Genomic DNA, 22110 nt, shown 5'->3' on the forward strand with positions numbered 1-22110 from the left:
AAAAAACAGTCAATTGTGAAAAGCCAACAACTTTCAAAAGCAAAAGCTCCAAAATTCCAATACAGGAAAGATGATGAAACAGATGAAAGTATCTCAGTCGAAAAGACAGAGAGACTAATAAGATCTCCAAAGACAGAAGCAGGATCATAGTGTTTCCAGCTACTAACATAACTGGAGATAACTGTTCTAAAGAGTAAAAGATAACGAAAACCAGAAAACAAAAAAGATTACTGAAATAAATGAAATGTCAGGTCTCTCTCTAGTTTGTGGAAGGTGGTTGAGTGATTTGTGGCCTCACCGGTGTCTTTGAAGGACTTACCCTGAAAATGAAAAAAACAAAGACAAATGTTGATCCAAATGAGATGTTCAGAATAAGAAGCTTCAATTCAGGATGAAATTACCTAATAGGTTGGGATCCAACGACCATCCCGCTGCAACTGAGCGCCCTAAGTGCTATATCTGCCTGTTCATTTAGAAAATAAAAGGTTTTCAGTCTGCATGGCATGCATGGTTTATTTTTTTTTGTCAGCGCATGGCATGCATGGTAGTTTTACAAATTAAACATTACGCTCAAGAAACTTTTGGTTATCGGTAAGATGAGCAAAAGAAAACTATAGATACATTCACGGAGAAATTTTTTCCTTGAGTGAATAGCTGAAGAGCTCACCAGAGCAAATTCAACAAAAGCTATGCGAGTTGAATGCAGTTGATCGCCAAGAAGCCTTAGGCGAGTTACCTGCATTATTATAAACCAACTTAAGAATCACACACTTCAAGTTAACTAAGAACTTAGGAGAGAGGGGGACACAGAGAAGATCAGGCAGGTCTAGGTTCTGTTCTGACCTCACCACATGCCGACTCAAAAAAGTTTCTCACATCAGCTTGAGAAACCTGAAGTAGTAAGAAGAACAAAAAAGCTGAAACCAGGAGATACTACCCATAAAATATGTTTGTAGATTGTTCAGCGCTTACCTTTTTGTCGATATTTGTGCAATAGATTGTCCTTGAACACATCTCCCTTTCATCCTCTGACTAAATAAACACCAACATAGTACATATCAAACCAACTTCAAAACTCAAACCAAAATTAATTTAATGGATATTCTGAGGAACACTTGAGCTTACCCTGGGAAGAAATGTGGGATTGACTGGAAGAATAGCAGTTTTGGAGGGTAAAACCCTCACCGGGTAGTACCCAAGCATCGTTCCACCAAGCCTTAATGCTTCCCTTGCACCCTCTGTAATGCCAACCATGGGTCAAAACAATGGACATGGAATTTCTTTGTTAAAGCATTTCAAGAATCCATCAGCCAAACTTACGGTCATCAGCAAACTCGACAAATGCAAATCGAAGAACTGAATGTGGATCCCCACAAATTCGACAGTCAACAACCTTCACATAACAAGAACTCAGTGTTACTTCACAAACATTAGTGTTCTAAAAATCGGTATAGGCTTAAGAAAAAATTGGCCTAAAGATTTTAGGCTTAAGAACTCAGCAGGGCCATCTTTCTTAAGGATTGTTTTTTTTAATCGGCTTAGGCTTAAGAAAAAATTGGCCTAAACATCCGAAAACATTGTCTTATTTAGTCACATTGTCCAGGATCCATAAAAAGGATTAAGATATTTATAAGCAGTGGCGGATCCAGAAATATTTTTGATCGGGGGCACTATATATTTATAAATTAATTATTTTTTATCAATATTATATATATTAATATACAATAAAAATAACTAATAAAAATTAAGTTTAAAGTATTATACTATATTTAAATTTGGTACCAGTATACTTTAGAGGAAATGGGTAAACTAGAATTTGGTAATGTGGAGAATAGATCCTTGCTCCAATACATATTGGGGGAACTACAAGCCACTGAGCTACGTTGCTCATATTGGTAAGGTATGACTCAAAATATTTAGAAAATTAGTAGGGGCACGTGACCCCGTACCAATGAACGTGCATTCGCCCCTGTTTATAAGTATTGAAAAGCTTAAGGATCATCTTACTTGTCCACAGTTACTAAACAAGCCAGCAAGACCCTCCTCAGTCACCTAAATCACAAGGCACAGTTGTGTTACATTTTTCCTAACTTTAATTCTCACAAGAACCTTTAAAAGACTGTAACAAACTTACACTCTGGTCAATGTCAGAAACATATACTGTTCTTCTAATACTATCCTCTCTCTCAGCCTTAGAAATTCTTCCATTTAACCTCCTCCTCCCTTGGCTGTAACCGTTTCTTCGCTGTAGTCACAGACATAATCAAATTTAACACAAGCAAAACCCATTCAATCAAAGTTAGGCTTTACAATAACAAAAAAAGTCACATGTAAATTATCTGATCAATCATACCTTCCGGTTATTGTCATCCTTCTTGAGATCATGATCAAATTCTTCACCGGATTGATTCTTTTTAGCCACGAAATCGTCAGCCGGCATAATTTGATTGTCTTTCCCAGTATTATTGTTTTTCTTGGTGTTGTTGTGGTAAGAAGGGAAAAACTCCTTTGCCAAAGGATTCAGTTTCTTGAACATCGCTACAATATTCTTCATATCTAACTCGGATTCAGGTTTGAGCTCAGACTCCTTTTTGGAACTCGTGATCGCGATTTTCTCAATTCCATCACCAATGGTCTTTTCGCTATCGCTTTTGACACAAATTTCATGAACATCTTTGGCAACATCAATGTGCTTCTCAGTGTGTACATTCTCAGTGATCACAGCCATTGGATCATTCTCAGTGATCGCAGCCATTGGATCAGAATGGACAAGACTTATTCGAATCAAAAACAAGGAAGAGTAAGCTCTCCCCTTTTCGTAAAATGCAAATAGTTGATCAAAGATGATGAGTAAAATCCGAAAAACGTGTGATTGATCTTGTTGATATATTGTATATAAACAGGAGTTGAGTGAAAAAATGTAATGATCAGGTCATTGGAAAAAAAAAGAGTTTGCGATCACAAAGAGCTTTCTCTGTTGTGTTGCGTACGTAGTTATGGTGATGAGCGAAATGAGGAGATGAAGTAAAAGAAAGGAATGATGCTTCCGTTTTGGCCGCTATCTATTTTGGCATTTTCAGACGTTAAATTTCATAATAGTGAAAAATAAAAGGTTTATTTTTGTTGTTAAGCGATATATTTTATATCCTTGCGTACCTCTATTTCGTTCTTTTTTTTATTTTTATAATGTCTCAGTTAGTATTGTTTGACATTTCAAAGTAAGCCGAGTCAAGTAAATTTGATATTTTACTGTATAAAGAACCATATAAAGTGAGAAAATGGACGTTAAAAGAAAATGGACATTCCAAATAAGTTTTTCATATAGACTCGTTAAATAGTTGACCAGAAAAATAGACTCGTTAAATAACTAATAAGTCCGTTTCCTGCTGCTACTGCTGCTACTGCTGCATAAATCTTTGGGTTTTGTTAGGATTTTTATATATTTAAACTTAATTTTCTAAAAAAAATATTATATGTATAGGATTCTGAAATCTCGGCGATTATGGATTTTTGAACAAATAATTTTATGATTCAACAACTGAACCCACAGTCTTCGTCGTGAATATAAAAAGCTTTATGTAGTTTTAACATTAAATGATTTTTCAAGTAAACACTTTCCAAAAAGAAAAAGTGTTATAAACCATATGATGGATGTCCATAACCGGTGCGGTTCATAAGCCGGCCCAATACCTATAGAGAGAGAGAGGCGGACGCAGCAAAAGAAGAAAGAGAGGCGGCGAGGAGATACATCAAACCATAGTTTCTTTTTACTTGTATTTGTATACTTTCCATATTTGTATCTTTCTATTTATCTCTTTGTAATTCTCATATATAAGGGCACTTTATGTTATGAAAAATAATAAAAACTTACAGATTTTAAATCCTTAAGTTTACAACACGTTATCAGCACGAAACTCTAAACACCCTGAGCCAAAACCAAAATCGCAAAACCCTAAACTTAGCCGCGACCCGACGAACCCTAATCATCCGATCGCGTCTCTTGTTCCAGCTCACGTCCCCGATCAGCTCCAGCCCAAGGCGTTCCTGATCCTAGACGAACTCAGCCTCAGCTACCATCCAGGACAGCTCGCGTTCCCGGACAGCAAGCGTCCCTTCGCACCAGACGATCAAGCCGTTCGCGATCCGACAGCAAACAGCTCGCGTCCCCGATCAGCCGCTCGCGTCCCCGATCACCCGCTCGCGACCTCAGCCTCAATCCGTTCGCAGTCAGCTCGCGTCCAGTCCAGCTCGAGGTTCATTCTTTGGTGGTCCGGTTTCAACAATCAACTAAGCTAAAAGGTAATTCGAAATCTAAGAACATATGAATCGAATTTGGATTGTTTGATAAAGATTGAAACCATAAAACCTAATCTTTATGATAAAAGCCATAGGATAATAGATCAAACCCTAATGAGTAAATCGAAGCTCTAAAGTTCAATACCCTAAATCCTAAATCATGTTCTTACATGATTAAAACCTCAAATCGGATTTTACAAGTTAAAATCCGATAAACCCTAACCCTATATCTATAAACCCTAAATAATGTAAGTATCAGAATTAATTATACTACAATTATCAAATCACATATTAAAACCGTAATCGAATATTTTTGAAATCAAAACTGTTTCGGTTTTGATCATTGAGGTTTTAAATCTAATTGAATCTGATGCTATGTTGCTAGAAATGGTTGACAGTTAAGTTGCTAGATTTATTATTCTCATCCTGCTAGTTTAATAATTATGATTTGTTTAAGTCTTGATTAAATCCGACCTGCATGTTTTTATTAATGCTTTGATCACAGTTAGGATTGATATATTTTTTTCTCATCCTACTTGGTTAATTGTTCATCTGATTTAAAATTGATTAAACCGACCAGCCTGTTAAAGCATTGATTGAATCCGCTAGGTTGCTAGCTTGCTTTGCTTATATAATCCGATAGGTTGATAGATTCATGATTAAATCTAATGTCTTGAGGTTTAAGATTGTATGCTAGGTTCGATTTTATTGATTGATCTGATTAGAAACCATGAAACCCTAATTCTAGTCCTAACCTTAATCCTCATATCTGAAACTTGAAACCCTAAATTCATTATGCTTATGAGTTCTATTAAATTGATTGATCTTATTATATGTTTTTGAGGTTTAATAAATTCGGATACAAGATAGATTATTTACACACGGTTTATGCTAAATACCAATCAGCCATGAAACTGATTCACTCAAATTCATGCTTGAAATCTATATTCTAGTATTGTTAAAATCAGCCTTGAAACTGATTGAGTGATTAATTAAATCCGTTTTTGCTAGTCTTGATAAACCATAATATTATGAGCACATAGAAATAGTATTGCTGAGACTTGCTAGAAATTGACTGATTGATTAGATGCTTTTAAGATTGATAGTTTCATTGTCCTCACAAGATTGAAATCCAAATTGATTGTTTTTAAGAATAAGGCCGCATGAAAAAATTATACCTAAATATTGAGTGATATATGATTTGAGATGTCGAAAATCAACCTTGATTTTACTGCCCTAAATCTCTCTGGAGATATTTATTTACAGTGGGCATTGGATACAAAGATTATCCTAAGTCAAAAAGACTTGGTGAATGATCATAGAAGGCAATAATGCAAATGAGAAAGATTGATACAAGATAATATTAATTATTCGCCATCATCTTATTGAGAGTCTCAAAGATCAGTATTTGACAATTGAGAATCCTTTAGACCTTTGGACAAAATTCAAATCGAGATATGATCACCAAAGAAAGGTGTTATTACCAAAAGTTATGGAGGAATCTCATAATCCAGGACTACAAGTCCATGGATGAGTCTATTGCTAGCTAAGCCTCCAATACTGATGAGAAACAATGAATTGAGACCTCCTGGATCAACCCCATTACCTGAAGCCAATAAGGCCGTAAAGGAAAAGAAAGAATCCAAAGAATCTAACCACGTCCAGGATGATAGACCACACGGCCATGACCGTGGAGGGTAGAAATGACGTGGTCATGGCCACTATTATACATTTGGCCGTGGGAACCACTATGGCAAAGGCCGTGGGTATCAACCTAACTTGATACCATGGTCGAGGCAGAGACCGTGGTATATCCTTTAAACCACAAAGCTCGACCAAATCAGTATGCCATAGATATGGAATGGGGAACCATTGGGCTATGTAGGACTCCCAAACATCTTTGTGACCTCTATCAAGAGAGTCTGAAAGGGAAGAATCTTGAAGCCCACTTGGTATATAAAGATGGTAAAGATGATTTTGATCTTGAAAGAGATGATCCTACGGAATATGAAATTCCTGATTGCCTAAAAGAATAATGTTGATTTCGACTTCTGTGTTTGTTTTGCTTTTATACTTGCTTTGTTTTATCACTTTGAATTTATTTTATTGCTTTGTTTGCTCCGAACTTAATAAAAGGAATGAATGATTTTTTCAAATATATAAGTTTATAAGAAATATAGTTGCGGGTATAGCTATTCTCATGGTAAGCTACAACTAGACTAAAGAAATTTAATGATTTATATTCACTCATAGAAACCCATTGAGTTTAAAAGATATAAGAGTGGTTTCCATATTGAAACAATGGGCAAAAGAAATAAAAAGTTCCTTTTAGATATATAAAATTCGCCCAAGACCATAGAAAAATGGTCGAAACTATACCTGCATTCTTTACTGGTCTTTACTATGCCAAGATCAGGATGATAGAGGCTAAATGCCTGCGAAAAATATTCACTTTATGGCATAACCAGATTGGCTATCCTGGTTCAAACATGATGCAAAATTGATATACAAATGGGCACACATTGAAAGAAAGAAAGAGTTATCCCAAAGAATCTCACGTGTGTAGCATGTACACAAGGAAAACTCATTGATAGGCCATCACCAGTCAAAGAGACTAAGTAAATAATAAACTGGTGAATACATGTCTCAAGCGTTTAAATGATTATGGTATGTCCATGGGGTAAGTGTAGACAATTCCGTGATACATGTCCATACCAAGTACGGCTTGGCCGAAATTTTTTATTAAACGCATACAGCTGATTGCTAGACCATTACTTATGAGGTCAAAACTCCCAGTCACAGCTTGGGCCACATGAAATTTACATGCATCTAAGTTAATACGCATCAGGTTATTTAGTGAGCATAGATATTCCCCATCGATTAGATAACGGGTCAAGAGCCAAACATATCCCATCGTAAGACATTTGGATGTGCCGTCTATATACAAATTACTCCACCACAGAGAACTAAGATGGGACCTCAAAGGAGGATGGAGATATATGTTGGATATGATTCTCCCACAATTATTAGTTACCTTGAGCCAAATATGGGTGATCAGTTTGAGGTCAGGTACACGGATTAGGGGGAGAAAGTAATAAGCTGGTAAAAGAGTAAAAGAAATTACATGGAATCATACATCCTTATATTGGCAAGATCCTCGGACTTAAGAATGACATTTAGAAGTCCAAAAGATTATACAAAAGCTAGCTTAAACAATTGCCAGATTCCGTTACTGACCCGAATAGAATGACTAAGTCATATATACCAGCTGTAAATGCACCAAATTCGAATTGATGTTCAAGAAGGACACAATCAAGTTGCTACTGAGTCTAAGGCACGTTTGAAACGTGGTAGACCAATAAGTTCCAAAGATAAGATCCCTTGGATATTAAAGAAAGGTGCTAATGAATCCGTGGACGAGGGAATCCTAGACATGGTCGATCCTAAGGTGGACAAACTTAAAAGCTACGGTCGTGGATGAGGAAACCATAAACATGGTTGTACCTAAGGTGCCTAACAATGAGGCTTGGGACGCCAAGCTTCAGGGTACTGAAGGTCATAATGAAACATCAATAAGTTATGTCATGTCCGGGACACAAATGGAACAAGAGAAAGAAAGTCGACATTGATGATATATTTGCATGCAGTGTCGCACATGAGATTATGAAATGAATGAGGATCATGAACCCACGTCCATACATGAGTGCACTCAACAAATCAGATTAGATCAAATGGAAAGGGGACGTGGAGTTAAGTTCATTAAGAAAAGAGAGGTTTTGGTCTCATAGTTCGGACACCTCTAGATGTGAAACCAGTTGGACAAAAATGAGTCTTTGTGAAAGAAATGATACATGGTGAGAGAGAAAGATATAAGGCACGGCCATATGCACAAGGATTCCACAAAGACCATGAATCAATTATGAGGTGACATACTCCCATGTGGTGGATGCAACAAACATTTAGATTCCTAACAAGTCTGGCCATAAAAGAAGAAAAATGGACTTGCGGTTAAAGGATGTAGAAACCGCCTACCTGTATGGTCCACTGTATAATGAGATATATATATAAAAGTCCCAGAGGGTATCGAGTTGTCAAATTCAATAGGTTCTCGAGAATTAAAGTATACAAGTATATGTTAATGATCTAAAATATCCTAGGAACCTCTGGAGAGACTTTCAAACGATTATCTAAAGAAAGAGATTGAAATGAAAATTTGGGACAAACAAAGTTTTGTTTAGGATTACAAATTGAACATCTTAAAAGATGGAATCCTTGTGCATCAAAGGACTTATAGAAAGGTATTCAAATAGTTTTAACATGGACCAAAGCTCGCCCATTGAGTTGTCCCATAAGGTCCCTTGGTCCGGACACAAACCCATTGTAAGTCCCAAGAAGGACATGGTCGTGAGTACCTCTGACTTGGACACGGATCATTTGGTCCCAAGAAGGACAAGAAATATGTCCTTGGTCCGGTAAAGTCCCTTACCCAAGTGCCATTGGTGCCTTGATGTAATAGGCAAGCCATACTAGGCCGGACATGTGTTCTTGCCATGAATCTCTTATATATGTTTAGCTGATGTTCGACCATGAGGCACTGGAAATAAAGACATATACGTCCCTTACCTTAAGTACTATTGGCGCCTTGCCGTGATGTATTTGTCATGTCATACACATCCGGACATGAGTATTGATGTAAGCCTATTGTCTAGGTTTAGGTCATGTCCGAACATAAGGGATTGGGACTGGATAAAATACATCATATGTTACCTACAAGGAACTAAGAATTTTAGATTACATTATACTAACCAAAACCCAAAGAAGGGTTAATATGTTTTGATTGATACATGTTATCTCTCGGATCCACAATGATAGATCTCATGCAAGTTATGTCTCTGCAACGCGGTAGCACTACTTTACCTTGGTATTGAGACCATTAGTCATTGGCGTCCATGAAGCTCAACCATCAGGTTCGGATGCGCCAACTTGAAGGACATCTACGGAGGTACACATCAGGGGGAGTAATACGTGTTGTACTCTTTTTCCTTCATCATGGTTTTGTCCCACTGGGTTTTCCTGATAAGGTTTTAATGAGGCAACATCCAAAGCGTATTACAAACTCTGAATGGTTATGACATCCAAGGGAGAGTGTTATAAACCATATGATGGATGTCCATAACTGGTCCGGTCCAATACCTAGAGAGAGAGAGAGAAGCGGCCGCAGCAAGAGGAGAGAGAGAGAGGCGGCTAGAAGAGACAACAAACCATAGTTTATTTTTACTTGTATTTGTATACTTTCCATATTTGTATCTTTCCATTTATCTCTTTGTAATTCCCGATACCTTATGTTATGAATAATAATAAGAACTTACATTATTCTAAATCCTTAAGTTTAGAACAAAAAGTAAATACTTTCGTTAAATACATGTGCAGTTGTTGACCAATTGGGTGGGACTCTGAGCTTTGGTTCGTTTTTTTTTTTGCTAACCTGATGGTTTGATCATCCATCAGATGAGTTGGGCTAGAACAGGATAAAAATAAAAATAAACCCCCTTGTTATGAACATTGTGGATTGCCATTAACCAAGACAAGAAGAGATGGTCCATCAGGCCACGACCAGGCCCAACCACAGCCGTGTCCAAGGGGGGAGAGAGTCGGCGGCTGAGGAGAGAGAGTCGGCGGCTGAGGAGAGAGAGTCGGCCTATCCTTTGGCCGACATTAGATATAGGATGTTTTCCTTTTCTATGTTTTAGATATTTTCCTATTTCATGTTGTATTAGGTTTTGGATAATTTCCTTTTTCCTATTCCTTGTAACCCCTATATAAGGGAACACTTTGATTGAGTAATAATAGACAGACACACACGAAAATATTCAGTCAAAAAACCCTTCGTTCACAACACGTTATCAGCGCGATAGTCTCTAGACCCTGAGACAAAACCCTAACCTAAAATCCGTCCACATAAATCCTAAATCAGGCGGAACTTCAAATCGATCTATCTCTCCAACCCCGAGGAACCAGAAGACGAACCACATATCAAATTGAATCTCTGGACGAGATGAATCTATCTGCGAAAACCATTCGTCAATCCGATCTCAGACGCGCCCACACTCGCAGAAACAACAGACGGCGCCGACATAGTTCTTTGGAACCCTAATCCGAACCTACAAGATTTTCTAGCCAATTTCAAATCATGTTGAAAGATAAGTTTATCATACCTCAGTTATTTGATGATACTTTGTTTAGAATATGGTGTTCATGTAATCTAATACCCCTTTGTTTTGTTTCATGAGCTGAGAGGAATTGGTGCAACAATGAGAGCACACATCTGTGACCAGACGCCAAACCGTCCGAAACAGCTCGCGATCCGATAGGAGCCAGCGTCCGTCCGCGTGAAGGATAGAGGTTCATCAGCTCTCTTGGTGATCCGGTTCAACCCTTCAAACAGAGGTATACCGTGATTTGAGAACCTAGAAAGAAAAAACCCTAAAATCGGTTTTGACTTCATCTGATCTATTGATCATTGAGGTTTCTAAATTAATTTATTGATTGATGATCTGAGATATGAGGATTGTTTGATAGATTGATTGATAGATCTAAATCTCTAAATTCGAAATCCTTAAGGCCTTGAAACCCTTAATCGGCTACTTGAAAGTTTTAAGATCCTAAATCTCGTTTTGATTTCCTAAAGGTTTTGAAATCTTTAATCTAATAAAAGTTTTAAAAGATTGAAAGTTTAAAAATGGTTTTTGAATGTGAGTTAGGTTGCTAGATTGATTGATTCTAAAATCTGGTTGAAACATTACCAACCTTGAAATTGGTAAACTTGATATGTATTGTGTGGCATTGTGTTTTGTCATGAATCATATTGGACGACCGTAAGGTCTAATGCATTGCACACACACGTGGCCTTGTACCCTTAAAGCCTTTTGGCTTAGTGCATATCTATGTAGCCATGTGGCCAAGCATCCGGATGGTTATAGAAACCGGATTGCATAATGATCCAATCCTTAGGATTTATTGTATCACATAATAATCGTGAAAGTCTAAGGCAAAGCCGTATGGCCTTATATCAGGATTGATATATAAACCGGATTGTATCATGAACCAATCTCTAGGATTGTTGTATCACACTAACATGGCCGTATGACCTAATTGACACCATGATCGATTGTTTTCATAGATGCGTAAGACTTGTTTGTGGCCGAGCTTGTTCAATATCATGCGGCTACATGACCACATTGTGAACCTAAATTTTAAATGACAATGTGACTCAGATATCGAAAAGGGACTTGGTGATACAATCACCAAGGACAACAATGAGATGATGCAACAATGAGAATGAATTGGTACAGTATTCCATCATCTCATTGAAGTCTAAAAGATCAGTACATCACTATGGAAAATCCACTAGACTTTGGGGATGCTTTACAGCATAGAAATTACCACCAGAAAACGGTGTTGCTTCCAAAGGCTAGAAATGACTAGAAGAATCTAAGATTCTTGGATTACAAAGTCATGGATGAGTACAACTCAGTCTTGTTTAAGACAGTCTCGATGCTGAGACTTTGTGGTGAAGTAGTAACCAAGGAAGAGTTACTAGAGAAGTCCTATTCCACATTACATGTGTCGAAAGTCATACTGTAACAACAGTATAGAATAAAAGGCTTCACCACTTATACTGATCTAATTTTCAAAAGGACCAAATTTCGATACGACTAGTCTTATTGCTTTATGATTGCATTCGTGTTTACTTTAACCTAAGGATCATTCACGATTTATATGGAATTGGTTTTAAGTTTATTAAATCTTGCCTGATCTTACTTAAACATATGAATGTTTTAAAGAGTTGCCTAAAGGGCATAAAACCAAGTAAGAAATCATGAATGGTATAGAAAGCCTAGTAGGAAACTATGGCTAAGGCATTTGCCTATAAGGCATTATATACACCCAAAGAAATGTGGTCCATTGAAAGTTATAATGAATGGTTTCCAAATAAGAAACAATGGGCAAGAAAGGTAACAAAGTTCCTTCAGATCTTTAAGAATAAAAAAACGCCTAAGACCTTTGAAAGAAAGTGGTCGAGACTATACCGATGATCTCTACTGATTTATACTATGCTAAGGATCAGTATGATAAGAGGCAAGAAATGTGGTAACCATATTGAGATACACCACGAAATTTTACATGGCATGATAGGATTAGCCATCCCAGTATAGAACTTGATGCAAAAGATCAATATTGAAAAGGCACAGAGTTATCCCGTAAAGATCTCACGTTGTGAAACATGTACACATAGGGAAACTCATTAGGCTTAATTATCCCAAAGCACCACGACCTTATAGTATGGTCATTAGGGGGAGAGAGGATAAACCCATGATCAATACTACAAGTTCGTGTACTATGGTCTAAACACCATGATATATGGCTCGGCCATTACTAGACCATAAAAGGCTATTACCCGGCCAAAGAGAGGCCATGATACAAACGGTCAAACCAAAGAGGCCATCACCTATAAACAGCTTAGCCACGACTTGGCCATGACTTGGCCGTGACTTTTCTAGTGCAGGCTTGTCCGCACACAGTCCATGACTCGGCCAAAAGAAGCCGAAGAGACCATGAGAGACAACGGTCTGGCCGCAAAGGCCATAACCGGCCGGAAAGGCCATTACCTATAAAAGGTTCGGCCATTACCTATATGCTTGGGGACATTATGAATATACATGTACAGAATGATAATAAGCATCAGGCCATATAAGTGAGCATAGATATTCACATCTAAAGAATGAATACGGGTCATTAAAACCAGACAAACCATCTTAAGAGATTCTGAGATAAAACCACCACATACATATATGTGCCGTCTAAGATGGAACCTCAGAAGAGGATTGGGAATATATGTTGGATAGGAGTATCACTTTCTCCCCGAATTCAAAGAAAGCTTGAGCCAAAACATGGGTGATTAAAATAGTGGCCAAGTACGGATTGCATGATCAAATGGATCCGACTATCCAAACATTAAAGGAGAAAGATTATAAGCTGGATAAAGAAAGAGTAAAGGAATGATAAGAATGGTTTTAACCATCATTGTCTTGGCAAGATCCTCGGACTATTCATTATGATATAAGACGTCCAAAGAAAGATAATATAAAGATAGCCAATTGAGAAGCTAATCGAAATGCCAGACAATGACCCGAAAAGAATGACTAACCAGCTTAGCACCAAAATTTAAAGTCCTAGAAGAGACATAATCAAGTTGCTATAGAGTCTATGCAAGATAGACCAAGTGTTCCATAAGAGTAAAGAAACTCGGATAGGAAGAAAAGGTGCATAGACAGATCCGAAGTCATGATAAGAGAAACCATACCAGACATAGAGATAAAGGCTGGCCAGCTACACATCTAAGGTACCAAGCCAAGTAGTCTTGGGACGCCAAGCTGCTAGGTAACAAATATCCTGGATAAAGAAATCTCAAAGTGATCAGATCATGTCTGGAACATAGTGGAATCACATGAAAGTGTCGACACACACATTTGTATAAAGATACATAAGAGAATAGCACTTGAACATAAGCGAGGATCATGTACCCACGAATGAGTACTCATCATACAATCATAGAATCATAAAGATTATAAAGAATAGAAAGATAAACGTGGAGGTTTAAAGTATCTAAAGAGAGATGAGCGTATTGGCCATGTACATATACAGAAACGCCATCTGATAAACCAGTGAAATAGATGGATCTTGTGAGATAAAGAAATCGTGAGAGAGGACACATGATCACGTGGCCTAGAGTGTCTATGTCTTCATATTAACAGCATTAGATCATAGCTTGTTTACACAAGGTACTCACAGAGATCAAAGGAACAGATTATAAGGAGATGAACTCCTATGTGCACTACAAGAAAACATAATCTTAACGAGGGCGGTTTTCCTCGTTATTTCGTCGTAAAAGAGGCTTTACGACGAATTAGCGAGGAAACGCGTTTGCTCGTTACACGTCCGTCGTAACACATATTTCCTCGCTAATTCGTCGTAACTTAGCGAGGAATATATTTCGTCGTAAAGACGAAGTAGAACGATTCGTCGTAAAGACGTCGCTACAATTCCTCGTAAGGACGTCGCTACAATTCCTCGTAAATAACTTGAAAACAGTTCCTCGTAATCTACACGTAAATACCTTGAAAAATTTTCCTCGCAAAATACACGTAACAACCACGAAATGATTTCCTCGTAAAATGGTCGTAAACATTTCCTCGTTATTTCCTCGTAAATACTTCCTCGTAAAATACTCGTAAATTGTTTCTCGTCATTTCCTCGTAAGATTTCCACGTAAAGAGGTCGTACATTAGCTACGAATTTACTTCGTTTTTATTATTTTACAGAATTTTAAAATATAATAAAAAAATAATTAAAATTATTTAATTTAATAATAAATTAAAATTCAAAATAAAAATAAATTCATATGAAAATATTTTATAAATAAATAAGTTTTGAATTTATATAATACAACAACAAAAAAAACTAAGGGTCGTTCATCGCCCGGTAGAATTCATCACTCCTCCTCGTAACATCCGCCTCGTTATGTACGTCGCCGGATGACTCGCCATGAATGGGATGTTGTTGTCGCATGTTCCTCAACATGGACTCCCATTCCGGATTTGTGGCCGCAATAACGTCTAAGAAGCCCTCGACTCCACCCATACGAGATTTTGTCGCGGTCAACTCGTTACGCAGCTGAGCGGACTCTCTACGCAGCTCCGTGACTTCATCATCCCGTCGCTGACCATAAGACGATGTCGCTCTCGGAACATCGTTGACGGAACCAATACCCAATGTCCGTCCCTTTTTTTTAGGGACAACCTTAAAAACAAAAAATAAATATTGTAAGTAAATATTTAAAGTTAAATTAAATGAATAATTAAAAATTAATTTTTTTGAAAATTTACCTCCTCGTAAATCTTATCCACTTCAAGTGTGGATAAGGTGACGGGTAATCCGTCGGTAGACTGCTGGGTCAGCTGAGTCTGGCGGTCTTCAACCCGAGCAACTACGTCGTTGTAGATTTGCTCGGACTTGCCATCTACAAATACGCCCGCCTTGTTCTTGTGGGTCCTCTCGTAAAGTTCCATAAGAGACGGGAGATGTCCCGTCTCTTTGGCCTAAAAAACAGTTAAGAAAGTTAGAATAAATTAATATAATTATTAAAAAAATTATTTAATAAAATATTTAATTACCATTTCCAAACGGACACCGGCGTGGGGTTTTTGGCCCGTAGTGTGAAGCATCGGCCCGTTCCCGTGCTCATCGACCGTGTTACGGGAGTTAGAGCAAGCCTGGGCGATTCTAATCGAATCAGGAAGGCGCCAATAACGGATGAGGCCATCCCACACGTCCGTGGTGAGCTCAGCGGGTTTGCCACGCTCATACCCCTTCACGATCCAGTCACCCTTCCAGTTGGAGACCGTGTCCAACAAGCGAACTTTCGCTTTCGCGTTAAACTTCTTCCTCACCCTCTCAGTGATCCCCAAAGCCCAATTATATTTTTGCTGTTGGAAAAAATAAATTAACAATTAGTTTTTTAGAAAGTATATATATAAATCATGAAAAAATTAAAAAATATATAATTAATTAATAGAAACTTACAGCGTAAATTTTGAACCACGTCTTTCTGACGTAGTGAGGCGTCTTACTCCAGTTTGGATGTGCCATGGAGAAGTAACCCTTGATCGTGTCGGTTACGTCCGATGCAAGACATCCGTCAACCCCCCACCTGGAAAATACAAATTTAAAATATAAATTATTTTTTAATGTTATAAAAGATATTTAAACGAATTAAAAAAATTAATGCAACATACCACAACGTTCCGTCCGGTCGGTCTGGGTCGATGACTGGTAAACCTTCTCTGCCTGGCAGACTGAGAATGTCCTCTACCGTGTACTGCGAGTAAGGAGCACTCGGAGGCACCATCAGATCAGGATGAATATCAGCGACCATCGGAGGTGCCATCGGAGGAGGCACAGGAGGAGGCATCGGAGGAGGCACATGAGGAGCCGATGGTGCACTAGAAGAAGTAGACCCAGAGACTCTCTGAGTGTACTGAGTCTCGGGGACAGTCTCCTGGCCCGAAGAACTGGGAGCGGAAGAAGAGGCCGGGTCTAAACGACTACCCGGCTCACCGAAGATCTCTCTGTAATGGGCAGTAAGTCTTCCTTTTCGAACCTGGAAAAAAAAAATGAAATTTTTAAAATTAACATCAACAATATATTTTCCAACATTATCCACCTAATCAACACTAAATAACATAAAATCCGCAAACCTATCTAAATTCCCTATACTAACCACCTAATATATCCTAAACTAACCAAATTAGAGAGGAATCAGAGAGGCTTACCATTGCTACGAAATGGAGAGGAAGTAGAGAGGAAGTAGAGAGGAAAGAAAGAGTGAGCGGTCGGGTGTATATATAAGATTACATATCGTCGCAAATTCGTCGTAAATTTACGACGACATAGCGAGCAGTTACAAAGGCCCGTGTTTTTTTTTACGAGGAAATGGCGAGGAATCACAAAGGCCCGTGTTTTTCTTTACGTGTACTTTACGACGATTTTGCTTACGTGGAATTAACGTGATTTATGTTTAAATCTTTTTACGTGGTCTTTACGACGATTTCATCCTACGTGGAATTAACGAGGGTTATGTTTAAATCCCTAGAACCCCAAACCCGAAACCCGAAACCCCAAACCCCAAACCCCAAACCCGAAACCCCAAACCCGAAACCCGAAACCCCAACCCCGAAACCCCAAACCCCAAACCCCAAACCCGAAACCCCAAACCCCAAACCCCATATTCCTTATTTTCTACTTCATATATTCCAAACCCCCATCTTTAATTTTCTACTTCATATATTCCAAACCCCAAACCCGAAACCCGAAACCCGAAACCCGAAACCCGAAACCACAACCCCGAAACCCGAAACCCAAAACCCGAAACCCCAAACCCGAAACCCGAAACTCGAAACCCCAAACCCGAAACCCCAACCCCGAAACCCGAAACCCGAAACCCCAAACCCGGAACCCGAAACCCCAAACCCGAAACCCCAAACCCGAAACCCGAAACCCAAATCCCCATCTTTAATTTTCTACTTCATATATTCCAAACCCCCATCTTTAATTTTCTACTTCATATATCCCTAGAACCCCAAACCCGAAACCTGAAACCCGAAACCCCAAACCCCAAACCCGAAACCTGAAACCCGAAACCCCAAACCCCATATTCCTTATTTTCTACTTCATATATTCCAAACCCCCATCTTTAATTTTCTACTTCATATATTCCAAACCCCATATTTAATTTTAGGTTTCGTCGTTATTTCCTCGTTGTCTTACGTGGACTTTACGACGATTTTATGCTACGTGGACTTTACGACGATTTCATCCTGCGTGGACTTTACGACGATTTCATCCTACGTGGACTTTACGACGATTTGTGCTTACGTGGAATTAACGAGTGTTATGTTTAAATCCCTAGAATCAGAAACCCGAAACCCGAAACCCCAACCCCCAAACCCCATACCCTAAACCCGAAACCCCAAACCCGAAACCCGAAACCCCAACCCCGAAACCCGAAACCCGAAACCCAAAACCCCAAACCCGAAACCCCAAACCCGAAACCCGAAACCCCAAACCCCATATTCCTTATTTTCTACTTCATATATTCCAAACCCCCATCTTTAATTTTCTACTTCATATATTCCAAACCCCAAACCCGAAACCCGAAACCCGAAACCCGAAACCCGAAACCCCAACCCCAAAACCCGAAACCCCAAACCCGAAACCCCAAACCCGAAACCCGAAACTCGAAACCCCAAACCCGAAACCCCAACCCCGAAACCCCAACCCCGAAACCCGAAACCCGAAACCCGAAACCCCAAACCCCAAACCCGGAACCCGAAACCCCAAACCCGAAACCCCAAACCCGAAACCCAAATCCCCATCTTTAATTTTCTACTTCATATATTCCAAACCCCCATCTTTAATTTTCTACTTCATATATCCCTAGAACCCCAAACCCCATATTTAATTTTAGGTTTCGTCGTTATTTCCTCGTTGTCTTACGTGGACTTTACGACGATTTAATCCTGCGTGGACCTTACGACGATTTCATCCTACGTGGACTTTACGACGATTTCATCCTGCGTGGACTTTACGACGATTTCATCCTGCGTGGACTTTACGACGATTTGTGCTTACGTGGAATTAACGAGTGTTATGTTTAAATCCCTAGAATCAGAAACCCGAAACCCGAAACCCGAAACCCCAACCCCCAAACCCCATACCCTAAACCCGAAACCCGAAACCCGAAACCCCAAACCCGAAACCCCAAACCCGAAACCCGAAACCCGAAACCCAAACCCCCATCTTTAATTTTCTACTTCATATATTAATTCCAAACCCCCATCTTTAATTTTCTACTTCATATATCCCTAGAACCCCAAACCCCGAAACCCGAAAGCCCAAACCCGAAACCCAAAACCCAAAACCCGAAACCAAAAACCCGAAACCCCATATTCCTTATTTTCTACTTCATATATTCCAAACTCCATCTTTATTTCCATTCCAAACCACAATATCCCACATTTGCTTATTCATAAAACAAACTCCCAGCATTACCTTATTCATAAAACAAACCCCACATTATCTTATTCATAAAACAAACTCCCTCATCTTATTCATAAAACAAATACATCAATCGGATACATCGACATTCTCGTCATCACTAGAAACATCATCATTTTCATTAAACTCGTCTTCAACAGCTTCGTCTGTGGCATCATCGGTAAGATCTTCGTACTCGTGATTATGCGGATCAATGAGAAGGATGTCATCAATTTCTTGTTCAGGTTCCTCGACTTCATTTATCTGTTCTTCTTGCAATGGTGGTTCTTCTCCACTGATGATTCGTCCTCGAGGTGTAACTTTGATCACTGCTAACCAATTTATACCTGAATCTCTCATCCGAGGGTATGGAAGGAAGCTAACTTGGTCTGCTTGTGAAGCTAAGATGAAAGGCTCGAATTTGTTGTACCTTCGTCCACCGTTGACATCAACTACACCGAATTTGTTAGACCGAACACCTCTGTTGACGACGGGGTCGAACCATTCACATTTGAAGAGGACGCATTTCAGCTTCAGTATCCCTGGAAATTCGACTTCAATAATCTCCGTCAAGATCCCGTAGAAATCTGTTTCCCCTTTCACACATATTCCATAGTTACTGGTCGCCCGCTGTCTACCATAGTCATATGTATGAAAAGTATAGCCTCGTGTGAAATACATCTGTGATGTGGTGACCTTTACAAGTGGAGATTGAATTACTTCGTGTAACCACTTAGGATAATCTGCATCGTCGTCGTCATAATCAACCTGCAAAAATAAAGAGAATGTTAATGAAATACAGATAATGTATGAAAAAAAGTTTTAGTTAGTACCTGATTCCGCAACCACTTAATGAAGTGTTGATCTTTCCTTTTGTCTACGTCACTTGTGGATATACCAGGAAATGTTTCTTCGACTTGAGAAACAAATAGGCTGTAAAATCACATTTTATAGGAATGAATCTCTCGCAATTATACAATTAATTATACTTATATGTGTTTCGAAGTGTCAATATATGTTACCTTTCAAAATAACGCATCAATGGATCTTCGCAATTGAGTAGAATATAGGTGTGTGCACTATGAGCGTCTTCTTCACTCGACCACCAAACCTCTTTACACTTCCCACCGAGTCGCCCAATCTGGCTAAAGATGTCTGGAACACCAGCAACTGCATATGTTGGCGCAACACCACCATCATCATATCTTCTTGGAGCTCTTCTCCGTGTACGTACTTTTGACGCAAAGTAGTACGATGTGAAGTGAGAAACTTCTTCCGTCAAACTTCCAGCAATTATAGAACCTTCAACTTTGGCGAGGTTCTTTGCTTTTCCCTTCAAATATTTCATGGCTCGCTCATACTGATACATCCATCCGTAATGTACAGGTCCACGAAGCAATGCCTCATATGGGAGGTGGACAGCTAGATGCTCCATGACGTCAAAAAATCCGGGAGGAAATATCTTCTCCAAGTTGCACAATAAGATGGGAATGTTCTCCTGAAGCTGTTCCACAACTTCTTCTTTAAGAGTGCGTGTGCTCAGATCCCTGAAAAATGCTCCAATGCCTTTTATATTCAAAAAAAAATTAAACACATTGTTAGTCATATATTATTTTGTAAATTATTGTGATATAATACACTACGTACCTGCAAGTGCTTCATGTACGTTTGTTGGAAGTAGCTCCGCAAATGCAAAGGGCAGTAGTCGTTGCATAAATACATGACAATCATGACTCTTCATCCCGGAGAACTTTTGACCCTTTTCAACACATCTAGAGAGATTCGAAACATACCCATCGGGGAACTTCACTTCTGATGCCACCCAGTTGAACAACACCGACTTTTTTTCTGAAGATAATCTGAATATCGGAACGGGAACTTGTCCATTGCTTTTAATATGTAACTCGCTTCTTGAGCAAATATCCGGCAAGTCCAACCTCGATTTTATGTTGTCTTTTGTCTTCCCTGGGACATTCAATATTGTATTCATGATGTTCTCAAAGAAATTCTTCTCTATATGCATCACATCGAGGTTGTGGCGCAGAAGAAGATCCTTCCAATATGGCAACTCCCAAAATATACTCTTCTTGTGCCAGTTGTGATGAACACCGTAAGAATCTGGCATATTACGAGGGACATGCCAATTACCACCCCAACGAACTGTTTCGTTAGCTCCGTAGTAGTCGATTTGCGCTTCAATTTGTTCTCCAGTTAGATATGGAGGAGGAGTGTCTCTCACAACCCTTTTGTGCCTAAACAAATTCTTGTTTCTTCGGTAAGGATGGCCAATGGGAAGAAATCGACGGTGACAATCAAACCAACTTGTCTTCCTACCATTCTTCAGTTGAAACGCATCTGTCGTTCCATTACAATATGGACAAGCTAATCTCCCATGTGTAGTCCATCCAGACAACATCCCATAGGCAGGGAAATCACTTATGGTCCACAAAAGCATCGCTCGCATCGTAAAATTCGTCTTCGTTGAACAGTCATACGTCCTCACCCCTGTTGACCACAAATCCTTCAACTCTTTTATCAGTGGTTGTAGGAAAACATCCAGGGACCTTTTTGGATGGTTCGGACCAGGTATTAATATGGTCAAGAATAGTAACTCCCGTTGCATGCACATCTCCGGTGGCAGGTTGTATGGAGTAAGAAAGACTGGCCACAATGAATATTGTCTCCCTGACATTCCGAACGGACTAAATCCATCTGTGCATAATCCGAGATACACATTCCGGATATTGCTAGCGAAATCTGGATGTACTTTGTTGAAATGTTTCCAGGCTCTTGCATCTGATGGATGAGTCATCTCACCATCCGTCTGAGTATGCTCGGCATGCCATCTCATCTTTCCAGCAGTCTGCTCTGATTGATACAATCTTTTCAATCTGTCTGTAATTGGTAGGTACCACATCCTTTGGTACGGTACCCTATTACGTCCCCGTCCTTGCGGCTTGAATCGTGGCTTCTTGCAGAATCGACATTCTTCTAGCTTCTCATCATCTCCCCAATAGATCATGCAGTTGTCGATGCAAACATCTATCATCTCCGAAGGCAACCCAAGACTATAAACCAGTTTCTGAATCTCATAATAAGAATCAGCAGACACATTGTCTTCCGGCAAATACTCTTTAAACAAGTCCGCCCATTCGTTCA

At 39.2% G+C, this 22110-nt stretch overlaps 2 protein-coding genes across 2 annotated transcripts; both read right to left on the reverse strand.

The window, feature by feature from the left end:
- Positions 1-32: 32 nt before the first annotated feature.
- On the reverse strand, positions 33-3378 carry LOC106423806 (polyadenylate-binding protein-interacting protein 9-like). Its single transcript, XM_048744962.1, has 10 exons — positions 2354-3378; positions 2135-2245; positions 2008-2052; positions 1321-1393; positions 1126-1238; positions 973-1032; positions 844-891; positions 668-736; positions 402-463; positions 33-320 (listed from the first exon to the last, which is right to left on the reverse strand). The coding sequence occupies exons 1-10, from the start codon at positions 2753-2755 to the stop codon at positions 260-262; spliced, it is 1044 nt and encodes a 347-aa protein (XP_048600919.1). The 5' UTR covers positions 2756-3378; the 3' UTR covers positions 33-259.
- Positions 34-164, reverse strand: LOC125580068 (the record flags this gene model as incomplete). Its single annotated transcript, XM_048744031.1, is given in 2 exon segments — positions 34-114; positions 117-164. Coding segments are annotated over 2 exon segments (129 nt in total), but the record flags the coding sequence as incomplete, so codon positions are not given.
- Positions 3379-22110: the final 18732 nt, after the last annotated feature.

This window comes from Brassica napus, chromosome C1 (assembly GCF_020379485.1).
Source record: "Brassica napus cultivar Da-Ae chromosome C1, Da-Ae, whole genome shotgun sequence".
NCBI classification, from domain to species: domain Eukaryota; kingdom Viridiplantae; phylum Streptophyta; class Magnoliopsida; order Brassicales; family Brassicaceae; genus Brassica; species Brassica napus.